At 45.6% G+C, this 16,200-nt stretch overlaps 1 protein-coding gene and 1 long non-coding RNA gene across 6 annotated transcripts in view; one reads left to right on the forward strand and one right to left on the reverse strand.

The window, feature by feature from the left end:
• DENND5B (DENN domain containing 5B) overlaps positions 1 to 16,200 on the reverse strand; it is a 176,176-nt gene that overhangs the window by 15,445 nt on the left and 144,531 nt on the right. For all 3 annotated transcript variants that reach the window (XM_073621860.1, XM_073621858.1, XM_073621861.1), the window contains 4 exons: positions 8,700 to 8,818; positions 5,219 to 5,406; positions 2,346 to 2,428; positions 655 to 781 (listed from right to left, as the gene is read on the reverse strand). In XM_073621860.1, coding sequence (XP_073477961.1) covers positions 655 to 781; positions 2,346 to 2,428; positions 5,219 to 5,406; positions 8,700 to 8,818 — 517 coding nt within the window. The remainder of the gene's footprint in view (positions 1 to 654; positions 782 to 2,345; positions 2,429 to 5,218; positions 5,407 to 8,699; positions 8,819 to 16,200) is intronic.
• Positions 3,764 to 16,200, forward strand: part of LOC141132903 (uncharacterized) — a 98,334-nt gene continuing 85,897 nt past the window's right edge. For 2 of the 3 annotated variants that reach the window (XR_012242979.1, XR_012242980.1), the window contains exons 1-2: positions 3,764 to 4,611; positions 4,942 to 5,931. This is a non-coding gene — a long non-coding RNA (uncharacterized lncRNA). Of the gene's footprint in view, positions 4,612 to 4,941; positions 6,036 to 16,200 lie in introns of those variants that run through there. The other variant, XR_012242978.1, reaches the window with a different exon arrangement.

Consider the following 16,200-nt stretch of genomic DNA (forward strand, 5'->3'; position numbering starts at 1 on the left):
GTGAAACAACTGCTCAGAGCAGATAAGCATTTTTACAGTAGTCTTTTAAAACAATCACTTTAAGCATGGATGTTTTTAGCACTCAATCCCAGGATTTCCCCAAACAGGGCTGTGATAGGCAATGGTTTCAACGATGCACCCCTCCTCCAACTGGGCGGTCCTTCCAAACACTGCAAAAATATACATGTGTATGGGTGCCTGTGCATGGTCACAGGGATATTTTGTTCATATATTATTTTTTGATTCATCCATTGATCTTTTCATGTATTGCAGGGTAACCCGCCTCAACAGCTGGAGCATTGTATATGATAAGCCTGATTTTATTCCTACTTTTGTGAGTATAACACGGTTATGTGATTTTAAGAAATGGTTCCTTATGGTAATGCCCTCTTGTGTACGTTTTTGCAGTGTATGGATGTTTTTATACAGCTCCCAGGGTATGCAGTTTACAAAATCAAGCCTGTAATTGGAGTAATCAGATTATGCTGACTGTTTAGCTTGCTCCCACAAACACACGATCATTCATCCTGTCATTCAAGACATAGCCAAGGTTAAATAACATGGACCTGACATTTGCATTCAGGGCAACTTTTTACAGAACAAGATCCCAAGAAGCAATGTTACAGTTGGAGAAGGGTGAGCCTTTGATTTTACCTATAAAGTCCCAGATGAAGATACTCTTGTGGAACATGCGGGCCGTTTTAAATCCATGATGGAAGACTTGCTCCAAGGCTGAAACAAGGCCATTTTCTCCGCAGAGCAGGATGGTTAAACTGCCTCTCTGCAGGGAAACAAATCACATAAGAGGCTTTAAAGAGGTGCTGCTAATGTGGATTAGTGCAGCAGGCCCACAATGGAAAACAGCAGCTGACGAGGAAGGGAGCTTTCTGCAGCTCGGCAATGACATACAAGAGGACATTCAGTCATGATTACACTGCTGTGTACAACTGCTCTGTGTTTTCTGTATACCAGTTTCATTTCTCTCTCCTACTGTCCTGACCCCATTTGAAATCCTTTCACTGTGATAAACTGGATTCAGCACAAAACCTGATGCCAATCGGCACCCTCTTACTTCCCTCCTTTCTGCAGTGCACTCTTCTGCCCTTTCCTCCTTTCTGTAGTGAACACTGTTCATTCCTTCCACCCTGCAGTGTGCACGGTCCTCTCCCTCCATCCTGCAGTGCGCACCCTCTCCCTTCCCTCCACCCTGCAGTGTGCACCCTCTCCCTTCCCTCCACCCTGCAGTGCGCACCCTCTCCCTTCCCTCCACCCTGCAGTGCGCACCCTCTCCCTTCCCTCCACCCTGCAGTGCGCACCCTCTCCCTTCCCTCCACCCTGCAGTGCGCACCCTCTCCCTTCCCTCCACCCTGCAGTGCGCACCCTCTCCCTTCCCTCCACCCTGCAGTGCGCACCCTCTCCCTTCCCTCCACCCTGCAGTGCGCACCCTCTCCCTTCCCTCCACCCTGCAGTGCGCACTCTCTCCCTTCCCCCCATCCTGCAGTGCGCACTCTCTCCCTTCCCCCCATCCTGCAGTGCGCACTCTCTCCCTTCCCCCCATCCTGCAGTGCGCACTCTCTCCCTTCCCCCCATCCTGCAGTGCGCACTCTCTCCCTTCCCCCCATCCTGCAGTGCGCACTCTCTCCCTTCCCCCCATCCTGCAGTGCGCACTCTCTCCCTTCCCTCCATCCTGCAGTGCGCACTCTCTCCCTTCCCTCCATCCTGCAGTGCGCACTCTCTCCCTTCCCTCCATCCTGCAGTGCGCACTCTCTCCCTTCCCTCCATCCTGCAGTGCGCACTCTCCCTCTGCGTCCTCCTCTCTGCTCAATCTTGTTATCCTCTTCTCTGCCCTGCACAGCCCAGTCTTGTTGCCCTCTTTGCCCTGCCCTGCCAAATCTCGCTGCCCTATGCCATGGTCCATCCTGACCAGTCTTCCTTTTCCCATCCATGCACTGCCCAACTATCATGTCTTTTTCTCTCCCATTTATCGCCATCTCACCACCTTTCTTGCCCTCTTCTCTCCCCAACTATTACCCATCTTATGTTTTATTACAAAAGGCCCCCCTAGAATAATATTTTAGCAATACAACGCTGAATTAGAAAAAAAAAAAAAATTGGGACACAGAGGGTCAGAGCAATTAGTGAGCACACGACAAGTAGGTTAATCCAGAGTCTAAGAAGCCTGGCGTTTTCAGGCCAGGAAGGATTTTATTTTCTAAATAGGGAATTACATAACGAGACTTTTCTGCTCATTTCCTTTTACTGCAGTAAGGGGTCACACAATGTCTAACACACATTCATCTTTTACACCCTCCGCTGACAACACAAAACTGCTATATCAATGTTACCTCTTTTTCCGGCTTATGAAAGTGTTTCACGATATTGTTCACAGCTTCTCCAATTCCCTCTTGGATCTGACCGGCATTTGGCTCTGTAACACAGGATGAAGAGCTTTAAAGGGACACTACACCGGATTTTTCAGCAAGCAGGCAGGCATTAAATGTGTAACGTTAGAAATATTTTAATACTAGTTTTTAAATATTTTATATGGTTGCCCCCTTATATTGTTGTATTGTCTTTTAAGCATAGATTGGTTCAAAAGGCAATCAGCACCTGTGCTGATTTACTGTTATAAAGGTCAATTACACAATAAATCAGCTGGGATGGTTAACGCGAGGGAATTAACAGAGTTGTGCAAGCAAAAGCTTGCACAAGTCTTCTAAATTTAGAATATGAAGCACATGTTGCCAATTAGGGTGCAAAAGCCCAAAGCTCCAACAGTGCATTTGTAAGTGGCATAATATTGCCACCAGCTGCGAGCTGGTGTTCAGTTGCCTTAAAAATGGAGGTTCCGAGCTCTTGCATATGCTTCAGACAGGTCAAAAACTGGTGTGCTATTGGGTTGCAGTAGTTTCAAATTGACATTCCTAGAGTTCCTCTTACATGCATAGGTTGCACTGAACATCTCCCCTATGAGACCCATGTGCAAGCAGGTGTGTTGAGAGCTTTGTTTCAAGTCTGTAAACTAATTTCAATCTGAATCTCACAACTTTTAGTGGTTGTACACCGCTGGATGTTTTTTTTTTCCCCTCGGCAAGGAAAAGTCATAATGTGCTAGTATGCATCGCATACTAGCACATTATGTGAAACGAAGCTGTTCCAGCCCCGCAATGTCAGTGCTGCAGGGGCTCCCATCTTCACCCATCTTTCTTCCGGGTTCGCGGGCTACGGCTCTGTGACTGTCCGGAGCCGAAATGACGCATTCGCGCAGGAGCCGCCATTCATGGCACAGGGTGGCCGTTCCTTCAGAGCACATGCACCAGTGATTGGCTGCATGTAATGTAAATATCTCCTAAACAGTGCACGTTTAGGAGATATATAAACTACCTATAGGTAAGTCTTATTATAGGCATACCTATAGGTAAAAGTCAGAAGAGAAAGTTTACTTCCTCTTTAAAGGAGAAGTGACAAAGCTCTTTTGGCCCTACTTCTGTGGGTCTGCTCTCTTGTGACCCAGATTCAGCTGACAGCGGGCTAAAGCCCACTGTCGACTGACATGACTCAGTCAGTCCAGACTCTGGAGGGATCCCAATTTTAATGTCATTATCCACCGAGATGTCTTAGCGCCAGCTGGATCGGCCTCTCTGCCTGCCACTGAGTGCCTGGGACAGCCCCTCCTGCCCCATCCACAGTCCGGTGCTCCAGTGAACACTGGAGGGGCAGAGCACACAGCCGGTAACTGACAGTCACCAGCTCTCTGCTCACTGAAGACAGAGAACTGAGCGATCAGCAGCCTTTGATCACTCAGTTCTCAGTGTAGAGGTGGCAGGAGACAGAAGCAGCACCGGATCAAAGCTGCATCCACCTAGGTGAGTAAACATGTTTGTTAATTTGAAATCCCACACTTCTCTTTCAAAGAGGAATTTAGGTCCCTGGTATTTTCACCCAATCCCTCCTAGCCCGTGTTGACATCGCCGAATATCTTGCATGTGCGTCTTTAAGACCCAGCAGCTACCTGCGACACATCTGTACATGAACACACAATGCTGGTATTTTGGGACATTGATACTTGCAGTGTCTCAACGTGCCACAGGCCACTGCTGGGTCCCCAATACCCTATAGAACATCTGAACACATAAAAAAAAAATTGGAAATAAAATTTCGTATGACGAATGATCGGCTAATTATCTGATCGTTAGTATAGTGCTTTCGACAGCCGATTCCAACTTTTTGGATGAAAAACCTGAAGGTGTAGGCTATAAAATTTTTACTATAAGTGAACATAACGTCCGATTTTCATTTAATACAATCTTTGTCCGAAAAAAAAAAAATCGTAAGAGCAAGACTACGCATGGTCGGAAATGAAAGCATACATTACAAAACATTGCAACACATCACTTCTGAAGTTGTATTCTGTCGTACGAGAATTTTCCTAAGTTGAGTAACCTCCTCATTTTCGATATGAGACTAGTATGCAAAAAAAAAACAAACAAAAAAAAAAAAAGGATGATTATTCATCCGATTTTCTTATTGTGTGTACCAGGCGTATGCTTCACATGAAAAAATATATCCATGCCCAACAGGATATGCCTGGAACATTTCATAGGACTTGAGGTATGTGGCTTGTAACTCTGGATTTGTTGAGCGTGTTTAACTTTTTACTGTGTGGATATTTGTAATACATAACCCCCAAAATGGACTGTGGGTATGGGAATTATAATTTCATCATCACCTACACTGCATACAGATTCGTGGTGCTGATGGCTGGATCCCATAATGCAACTGGCTGACTATCTTGAAGTCATTTTAAACTGTACTCTATGCACTACATTATGCCATTACGAGGGCATAGAATGCTCTGTATGGTGATATTCAGGTTAACAACATGCTATGTTAGTGTTACATAAACATTGTAATGGTTGTGAAATCTTTAATAAAATGCAGGTCCCAGCAGGCATATGGCAGTTATGATGATGCAAGTGCTGATGAGTAACATGCCCACCAGCAACTCTGTGTTCTGATCAGCAGGGAGCCGTCACATGACTATGGGGAAAAAAAGGTATGAAATACATCTATTTTTATTATTTGGATCACTGCAACAAGCACAGAAATGTAATGACATGCCAGCAGTCTGTTTGACGAATTAAAGCTTTACAACTACTTTAAATACTACATACAAATTGCTTCTCCAGTAAATAAGAATTCTACAAACATTACTTACTGCTGCTCTTTCCAGTGAGGGAGGTGATGCTTAACCTACGAGCCGTTGTGGGGGATTTCTGCTGAGGAGGAGTACGGCTCTGCTTGCCGAGATCATCATCCGATACTGGGGTTATCAGTTCACCAATGAGGATTCTTTCTAAGCTTCCGTCATCTACTCCCTTTCCTAACCAACGACCACATGGGAATCTGAAAGGAAGGGGAGATATCACTTTCAGTAACAGCTGAATCAGACATGGGCAACTGGCAGCTGTTAGCCACAAAAGATCTTCATACATATCTAAACCCCCAAATTTTTTTTTTTTGTATTTTGCAGCTTAGATGTGATGGCTGCATTAGTTTCCTTTGTGCCTATATTTTCACCTGGTAGACCACACTTCCTTTCCAAGACTCACTCACTGCCCTGTATCTATGAAGGAGCAGCATGGATCCCCTAATGCTGCTCACCTGATTTGGACTAGAAACATTTGGACTCCTCCTCACCCATCACCAATACATAGAGGGGTGTCTATTTGTAGTCCACAGAAGATAGCTGAAAAAACTGATAACGATGTTTGAGATCTCAGTTCAGTCCACAGGAAGTTACAAGGACACGGAATTTCTGCCAGGATCAATGGGTGATTTACTGTACATGCAGAAACAGTTGTATACTGAAAAGACGACGAAAACGAATGCAGCCATCACAATCTAAGGAATGGTTAGCTGCAATTTACGGTATGTTATATTTTTGTTTTTGGGTTTTGATACTCAATTTTTTTTACAAATTCAAAATGAAAGAAGGTAACAAAAAATGTAATAAAAGAATGATCGTAAACCAATTTTGCTTGTTTACATATTGCTCTTTACCATGGGGGGAGAAGAAAATGTAATTGTGTATTTCTGAAAACATTCTATGAGCTCCTAAAGGTAAGCAGTACTCTCCAGAAGCAGCGGGGGAATGCTTCCTAGATGCTGTATGGCGGGACATTCAGCGGGTGTAGTTGCCAATCAGTCCCACAGTATTAAAGAATAATTCCAAGCATGGGTATTTTATACAATGTAACTATGTATATACCCCTACCTGGCTGATGCCTCTGGAAGTTGGAAATCACTAAGCAGACACCACTACTCCAGTGATCTCCAATTGCTTCTGGGTGCCACGCTGATCAGCTGCCCTGCTGCATTCTGAACACAGGAGGTCGGCCACTTCGCACGGAAACAGTCAGAGAATGCTTTGCAAAGCATTCTCAGACTGGACAAGGTGGAACGTGTAATGTCACCACTCTGTTCCACCTCTCAAACCTGTTTATTCAGAGAACACTATGGGGTTGATTTACTAAAGCCAAATAGACTGTGCACCTTGCAAAGTGCAGTTGCTCCAGAGCTTAGTAAATGCAGTAAAGCTTCACTTTGCAAAGAACACCCAATCACATGGAAGGAAAATAAAAAAAAACAGCATTTTTGCTTGCACATGATTGGGCGATGAAAGTCAACAGAGCTTCTGCTCATTTACTAAGCTCCAGGGCAGCCTATTTTCCTTTAGTAAATCAACTATGCATTCTTTGGGAAAATGCAAAGCATTCTAAGAATGGCACCGTGCCAAGTGGCTGACCTCTTGTGTTCAAAAAACAGAAGTGCAGCCACTCGGCTCAGGACCCAGAAGCAAGTGGAGATCACTGGAATAGCAGGGTCTACTTTAGTGATTTCCAGTTTCCAGGGGCACAGACCAGGTATATTCATAGCTACATTGGTCCAAGCTGGACCTAACTATGTATAAAATACCCATGACTGGAATTCTTATTTACATGTATCATGGTAGAAACTGGTGAGAAAAAGGACATTTTAAAGGAGCCTAGCAACCTATGTACTTAACCCCTTCATGCCTGAGGGTAAAACAAATGTTAATGCCTGAACACAATTTTGCAACTTTGACATATGTTAGTAAAATTGTACATATCATTGCAACTAATTTATGCATCCAGGTGGATTATACCTTGTTTTTTTTCCAGGACAAACTAGGCTTTAATTTGGTGGTAAATGGTAATAGACATCTGTTTTTTTTTTTTTTTTAGAAAACAGGAAAACTGGCCCAAAATAGTAAAACAAAAAAAAATGTATTTAGCTGTGTATTTCTTGCCACTACCATAACCTATGTCCAAAGAACAACTCAAAATAAATGTTCCTGACGATCACAGCAATACCTCATATGTGTATGTTAGTTGTTGTTTGTACCCATAGTAAAAAATGCTTAAAAAAAAAAAAAATAATCCTGATGCTGACCTAGGTATTTGTACTGCAGCACGCTTCCAACACAAAGACAGATATGCATACACGCGGCCCCATGGAAAAAAGCCTAGTTCAGTGAGGTTGCATACATGCGTACTGGGGCCAACTGGCTAGCTCACAGAGCAAGTCTTCAGAGACAAGGCAAGTTCTGGGGCAATGCTAATAGCTCTGAACCTGGGAAAAGCTCTGCAGCTACCTTTTTACCCAAAACAGAGTCTGAAAAGTGCCCTACGCAGAACCCACTGGCAGGTGGCCCATTCCAGGGTATCCCTACAAAGTCTAGTCCAGTGGGGTCCAGACACGGCACTACATAAGCCTGGCTGAGGAAGTCCACGCTGGATAGATGCAAATTGGACAGACCAGCTTTAGCAGTGATGTAGAAAAAGTCTGATTGAAGAAAAAAAAATGATGCTAGCAAAATTAAGTTAGTATTTTCTCAGCTGAGCTAAAGAAAAAAAAAAAAAAAAAAGATCATCCTAATAGGACACTAGCAAAAAGGCAAGCTGGTAGTGGAAGGGGTTATCCAGGGTTGGCTTACATTTTTTGTTTGACAATGTTCAATCCACCTGTAGGTGGCAGTATAACCTGAAGGCGAGACTTTCTGTACCTTTCAACCACAAGAAATTACAGTGGAACCTCGGATTATGAGCATAATCCAGGAGTATGCTTGTAATCCAAAGTACTCGCATATCAAAGCCAGTTTTCCCATTGAAGTCAATGGAAACAAAAATAATTTGTTCCGCATTGACTTTAATGGGATGCAATACCGCATGTGGCAAGAGGTGGGGGGCGCCGGAGAGCCTCGGAAACGTCCGAAAAGGCCCAAGGACACTTCGGCTGACCTCGGCAAACCTTGGAAAGACTTCCTACCCAAGATTTGCAGAGGTCAGCCATGTTGTACTCGGGCCTTTCCGTGCATTTCCGAAGCTCTGTTCGGCTCCGGCGCCCTCCCACCTCAGGCCAAAAGCGGTACCGCACACAGCTTTGGCCTGAATCATGCTCGTTTTGTGAGACAACACTCGCAAACCGAGTTATGATTTTTAAAAATACAGTGCTCGTATTGCGAAACGCTAGTTAACCGCGTTACTCGCAATCCGGGGTTCACTGTATATGGTACATTCCTTAAAACACATTCCATGAGCACCTAGAGATAAGCAGGCAACAGTCTTTACTCCAAGCCCATTGATGACAAACGATCAGATCAATGTATTGCTTACTTGTATGTATGTCCCGTTATCTCGTTTCTGACCATGACGCAGTCCACCAGCCACTTGGCCAAAAGTCCTGAGTTGTCATGTCCCAACTGGACTGTTGTGAGTTTTCCAAGATTCTGACACTGAATGATACAGAAATTATTATTGATATGCAAACATGCTTAGATGCACATAAAAAATACATTTATAAGTGTAGTTTTAGATGGAATGTGGTAGGGCTTGAACCTCTGGCATATTTTTATTGCGGTCTGTGTCCCCGCTGAGGAGATTTAACCCCTCTATTTGTCCTTCAGACAATGGAAATCAAGCAAAACATTAAAAGTGGAGGCAAGGAAAAAAAATGGTTACTAAATCTTACTAATAGGTAGTATTTCTTTTTTTTTTTTAGATCTGGCTATGATCACATAAGGTCTAGCACAGATCAGCCCCAGACCTTGTGATTTGCTACAAAGTTGTTCATCTTCCAGGGTCAGCACCAATTTCCTAGATGCTGGCTCAGAGATGACACAGTCATGTAAGGTTCACACTTCTGCGCTGTGTGGCATCGCAGGCGATTCGCACTGCTGTGCAAATCACATGCGATGTCTGCGCAATGCAAATTCAGCCGTACAGATCGCATTCGAATCAAAACTGTGCAGAACCCTTTTTTGGTCCGCCCAATGCGATCAGAATCCTGTCTGAATTGTCAGTTCACACTGCGATATGCAAACCAATCTGCGGGTGTCATTAACTTTGTATTGACACTCCCAGCGGTTTGCATAAGGCAGTGTTAACTGCTTGGGAGTTAGGTGCGATGTAGGAACCCGCAGTGAATTCGAAGGGTTTCCTGCATCGCACCAATGTGAGCCAAGCCTAAATCCTGGTGCCTGTGCATTTCACATTGGGACTTATTACAAAGTTACAACATTGCTATCTGACCACTGGGGAGAGGAGACCAAGGAAACACTTCCTTATGATGAAAGGTGTTGCTTAAATAAAAATGTATGTGTGTATAATATATTATACACACACACACACAGTATCTCACAAAAGTAAGTACACCCCTCACATTTTTGTAAATATTTTATTCTATCTTTTCATGTGACAACACTGAAGAAATGACACTTTGCTACAATGTATAGTAGTGAGTGTACAGCTTGTATAACAGTGTAAATTTGCTGTCCCCTCAAAATAACTCAACACACAGCCATTAATGTCTAAACCGCTGGCAACAAAAGTGAGTACACCCCTAAGTGAAAATGTCCAAATTGGGCACAAAGTGTCATAATTTTGTGTGGCCACCATTATTTTCCAGCACTGCCAGAGCTTCACAGGTAGCCACTGGAGTCCTCTTCCACTCCTCCATGACGACATCACAGAGCTGGTGGATGTTAGAGACCTTGCGCTCCTCCACCCCCAGTTTGAGGATGCCCCACAGATGCTCAATAGGGTTTGGGTCTGGAGACATGCTTGGCCAGTCCATCACCTTTCCCTCAGCTTCTTAGCAAGGCAGTGGTCATCTTGGAGGTGTGTTTGAGGTCGTTATGTTGGAATACTGCCCTGCAGCCCAGTCTCCAAAGGGAGGGGATCGTGCTCCGCTTCAGTATGTCCTCTTCCACTCCTCCATGACGACATCACAGAGCCAGGGCCGTCTTTAGCGCAGGGCAAATAGGGAAGCTGTTGGGGGGCCCGAAGCAGCTGCCAATTGAGCCCACGCTGCTGCCCACTGGAGTTCCGCCACTTGTTAGCTGCTCACTAGTCACTACTGTCAGCTGTAGATACAGAAGCGCTGCTATGTATTTACAAGTGACAGCGCTCCTCTGTCTGCCGGTAGCCGCTCCCTCTCCACTTTACACATCTCTGTATGAGAGAAGAGGCGTGAGAGCGACGAGGGAGGGGAGGGAGGGGGCGGGGAATGTACTTAGGCAGAAGCTCCTTGTAAAGCAGCCAGCAGCCTGCACGGACGGACGTCCTGCAAGTTTAGTTGATCTTCTGTAGCTAGCTGCACTCTCTCTACACCTCTTCTAGATACTAGGAGAGGATTTGGGGAGGGAGAAAATCTCTACACTGGAGTGGGGGGGAGACAGGGGGTGAGCTCTGAACTGGAATCAGGGGGGAGGGTTTTGTACTTAGGGGGATGGAGAACTTGGATGTACACAGCCCTGCACTCCATACAAAGTTCACCCCTCAACCCCGCATTCCATACGTAGTGCACCCCACATTCCATACATAGTGCACCCCTTAATCCCTCATTCCATATGTAGCACACCCCCTCAACCCCACATTCCATACGTAGCGCACCCCTCAACCCCGCATTCCATACATAGCGCACCCCTCAACCCGTACATAGCTCAAACCAGCACTCTGTATATAGCTCACTCCTCAACTATGCACTCTGTACAAAGAGTACAGGGTTGAAAAGTGCACTATTTAGTGCACTCCAGAACCCTGCAGTCTGTATATGGTGGACTCCTGAAATCCTGGTTTATAACAATGCCTCGCTGTTAGTGCAGTTTAGCCACACTCACAATTTGATGCAGAGGTAATGATGTGCAGTAACCTCTAGCAACCAGTGAATAGTAATAATCTGCTATAATCTCTTGCAACCAATCAGTGAGCGGTGATGATGCGCAGTAACCTCTAGCAATCAATCAGTGAGCAGTAAGGATTTCCAGTAACCTCTAGCAACCAATCAGCAAGCAGAAATAATGTGTTTTAGCTTGTAGCAATCAGTCAGTGAGTGCCAATGATATGTTGCAAGCTCTGGCAACCAATCGCAATTGGTGCCTGATCTGCTGCAGCAAACTGATTTTGAGTCTAGCTGCTATTTAATGTATATCTCAGAATTGGGGGGGGGGGTGGGTGGGGGGACCTAAGAAAAGGTTTGCCCAGGGTCCAATCAATATTAAAGACGGCCCTGCACGAAGCTGGTGGATGTTAGAGACCTTGCGCTCTTCCACCCCCAGTTTAAGGATGCCCCACAGATGCTCAATAGGGTTTAGATCTGGAGACATGCTTGGGCAGTCCATCACCTTTACCCTCAGCTTCTTTAGCAAGGCAGTGGTCATCTTTGAGGTGTGTTTGGGGTCGTTATGTTGGAATGCTGCCCTGTGGCCCAGTCTCCGAAGGGAGCGGATCATGCTCTGCTTCAGTATGTCACAGTACATGTTGGAATTCATAGTTTCCTCAATGAACTGTAGCTCCCCAGTGCCGGCAGCACTCATGCAGCCCCAGACTATGACACTCTCACCACCAGGGGTGTTGCTAGGTGGGGGAAAAACCAGGGGCTGCAGTCCGGAGGTAAAGCAGGGGGGTGGGAGTGAGGTGGGGTGGTCGGGCTCAGGGAGGGTGATAGGCTCACTTGCTTAACACTGATCTACCTGAAATACACTGACCTGCCTGACTGACCTACCTGACATACACAGATTGTTACTGCTCAGTGCTCAGCCTTACCTATAGAGTGCGAGTACACTCATCCCGGGCCCCAGCATTCACCACCACTCAGACAGCCCTGCAGGCAGCCAGAGCCAGGATAGAAGAGTCACCAGCCCATTTACACAGAGCGAGTGGCTCAGCGGGGATCTCCCAGTGCCCAGCGCGGCTGCAGTGTCATTCCCGCCTCCTCCTGGACCCGGCAGCTCTTATGATGGACGTCACACGTCCCAAGGTCTCGGCTTTGGACGAGTGTGACGTCCGTCATAGGAGCTGGGTCCCGGAGGCCGGGCTTTTTGTACGTCACTCGGCCACGCTGGTAGGAGATCGTTCCCTGTTGCCGCAGCTCGGGGGTAACAATGCATTTAGGGATTTTGAGACCCGGGACTTTTTGGGGGTACACTCAGGGCTCCAGCCCCCATCAGCCCTCCCCTCCCGACTTCACTGCTCAGCACCATGCTTTACAGTAGGCAAGACACACTTGTCTTTGTACTCCTCACCTGGTTGCCGCCACGCTTGACACCATCTGAACCATATAAGTTTATCTTGGCACGCTTGACACCATCTGAACCATCTGAACCACAGGACATGGTTCCAGTAATCCATGTCCTTAGTCTGCTTGTCTTCAGCAAACTGTTTGCGGGCTTTCTTGTGCATCATCATTAGAAGAGGCTTCCTTTGGGGACGACAGCCATGCAGACCAATTTGATGCAGTGTGTGGTTTATGGCCTGAGCACTAACAGGCTGACTCCCTCCCATTCAACCTCTGCAGCGATGCTGGGAGCACTCATAAGTCCATTTGCCAAGGACAACCTCTGGATATGACGCTGAACACCTACATTCAACTTCTTTGGTTGACCATGGCGAGGCCTGTTCTGAGTGGAACCTGTCCTGTTAAACCGCTGTATGGTCTTGTCACCATGCTGCAGCTTAGTTTCAGGGTCTTGGCAATCTTCTTATAGCTTAGGTCATCTTTGTGTGGAGCAACAATTCTTTTTTCAGATCCTCAGAGAGTTCTTTGCCATGAGGTGCCATGCTGAACTTCCAGTGACCAGTATGAGAGAGTGAGAGCGATAACACAAAATTTAACACACCTGCTCCCAGGGCCATCTTTACCGCAGGGCAAATGGGGAAGCTGCCCAGGGCCCTTTCACTGTTTGGGGCCCAAAGCAGAGCTGCCCCTTAAGCCCATGTGCTGCCCACAAATCGGCGCTGAATATCCCACACTGTCTGTCACAGACAGTCATCAGACAGCCAGCACCAGCAGCACGCACAGTGCAGTAGTGCTGCAATTTTTTTCGATCAAGGAGTGGGTCGCGGGTGGGCGGGGCCTTGAGCTCCACTGACGCTCTGGCCCCACCCCTTGCTATGCTGCCTGCAAGCATGTGTACGTGATCGGACTCGGAGTCAGACTCCAAGTGAAACTAGCAGTAGCATCAGTGTGGAGGAATTTATCGGATTCGGAGCTGAGCTGGCCAGGACGACAAGGTAGGTCTTCTTTCTCCTCCCCTGGGTCCCAGACCCCATGTGTAGAACAAACAGTAGAAAGTTTTAAAACATAATGAGCACACTGGCAGCGTTTGATGGGCACACTGGCAGCGTTTGATGATTTTTTTTCAAAAAAATTTTGCGCCCCCCCCCCCAAAAAAATTTTGAGCAGCCACTGAGGCGGAGTGAGGCTGTGGCTGTATTTTTTATTACAGTGCACACAGCATTACAACACATAGATAGCATTAGTGTATTTAATTGCTTGATGGGCTTATTTTGGGCCTGGCTGGTTCACATGTAGGTGTTTTGGTAGCCCACATTTGCGCAGGCACAGCAGCCTATTCATTTGAATGTGCTGTCATGCCTGCGTTTCCCGCTAAAAAAAAAAAAAAAAGTGCATGCATCATGTAATAGGCTGTGCACACCTATAACCATCAAGCAGTGAAACACAGCACTGTCTGTCCATTCTGCTTTTGCACCATGTGACTTGCCACAAGTTTGCCAGTACAGGAACTGCAGGCGTTTTAGATGTTTAGGCCACACTTTTAAAAACACAGTGCATTTGTGTGTGCAGGAACTGCAGGTAAGGCGCATGGTGCAAAAGCAGAATGGATTTCAAGGCCACTGCATTTTTAAAATGCTGCATGCACCATTTTTTCTGCAGGAAACGAAGGCATGGCAGCCCATTAAAATTAATGGGCTGCTGTGCCTGCGCATATGTGGGCCGCCAAAACACCTACATATGAATGTGTGATATGACAATGGCTGCAATGTAATTGGGGCGCTGTGATGTGTAAAGGGGCACTATGACATGAAGGGGACTCTAATCTAAGGGGGGCGCTGTGATGTGTAAAGGGGCACTATAATGTGAAAATGTCTGCAATGTAATGGGGGCGCTGTGATGTGAAGAGGCTGCAATGTAATGGAGTGCTGTGACATGAAAGGGAACTGAGGACACCGTGGGACTGCTGTGAAGGGGTCTACAAAGTTTTTTTTTTTTTTTTTAGATAATTCTATGTGTGTGTCTGTTTTTTTCGATGTTGGGGTGAAGAGCAAAATTGCATTGGGGGGGGGGGGGGGGGGCCCAAACCATATTAAAAACGGCCCTGCCTGCTCCCCATTTACACACGAGACCTTGTAACACTAACTTAGTCACATGAGACCAGGGAGAGAAAATGGCTAATTGGGCCCAATTTGGACATTTTTATTTAGGGGTGTACTCACTTTTGTTGCCAGCAGTTTAGACATTAATAGCTGAGCGTTGAGTTATTTTGAGGGGACAGCAAATTTACACTGTTATACAAGCTGTACACTCACTACTTTACATTGTAGCAAAGTGTAATTTCTTCAGTGTTGTCACAAGAAAAGATAGAATAAAATATTAAAAACATGTGTGTGTACTCACTTTTGCGAGATACTGTGTGTATGTATGTATGTATATATGTATATCTCTATCACACACATAATGGCAAGGAAACGTATGTGAACTTCTTGGGATTAACTGTTTTCTACAGTAATTTGCAATAAAATGTGATTTGATCCTCATCACAACAAAAGTCAAACACAACTTGCTTAAGCTGATAACACGCATACAATTCTAATTTATTGTATCTTTATTGAACACACCTAATAAACATTCATAGCGTTGGAGGAAAAAGTAAGTGAACCTTGGCGCTAAAAGCTGGTTGAACCTCCTTTGGCCGCAATGACTTCAAGCAAGCACTTTCGGTATCTCTGGAACAGACCTGCACAATGTTCAGGAGGAATTTTTGACCATTCCTCTTTACAAAACTGCTTCAGCTCAGACACATTTGGAGGATGTCTGGTGCGAACGGCTCTCTTAAGGCCATTCCACTGAATCTCTATTGGAGTAAGGTCTGGGCTTTGACTGGACCACTCCAAAAAAAGGTGCATTTTCTTTTTATGAATCTTCTCTGCGGTAGATTTACTTTGATGCTTAGGGTCATTGTCCTGCTGCATCACCCAACTTCTACTAAGCTTCAGCCACCCTGACATTATCCTGTAGCCTGTAGGGTATTTTGGTAAACTTGGAAATTAATTTTCCCTTTGATGATGGCAAGTGGTTTAGGCCCTGATGCACAAATCAAGCCCAAATCATGATGTTCCCTCCACCACTGGGATGATGCTTTGAGGTTGGTAAGCTAGGTCCATAGTGCTGAGTATTCTTCCTGAACAAGTCAACTTTTGCTTGATCTGTCCAAAAAAGTTTCTCAGTAGTGTTGTGGTTTGTTAAAATGCTCTTTGGCAAAACTTCAGGTGTGCAACATTGTTTTTTTTTTTTTTTTTTGAGTGTAGCAGCTTCCTCTGTGAAGTTCTACCATGGACACTCTGCATGTTCAAAGACTTTAATATGGTAGACTCATGAACAGGGAAGTTTGCCAGTTCCTGTGAGGTCTTCAAGCCTTTAGCTGTTATTTGTGGGTTCTTCTGTATCTTCATTGAGGATTCTGCATTGTGCCAGAGGAGTCATCTTGGCTAGGTGCCCACTTCTAGGAAGAGTAGCCATAGTACTAAACTGTCTCCATTTATAGAAAATTTGTCTAACTGATGACTGATGGATGCCTAAACACTTTGATATTGCTTT

This window comes from Aquarana catesbeiana, linkage group LG03 (genome assembly GCF_042186555.1).
Source record: "Aquarana catesbeiana isolate 2022-GZ linkage group LG03, ASM4218655v1, whole genome shotgun sequence".
Lineage (NCBI taxonomy): Eukaryota > Metazoa > Chordata > Amphibia > Anura > Ranidae > Aquarana > Aquarana catesbeiana.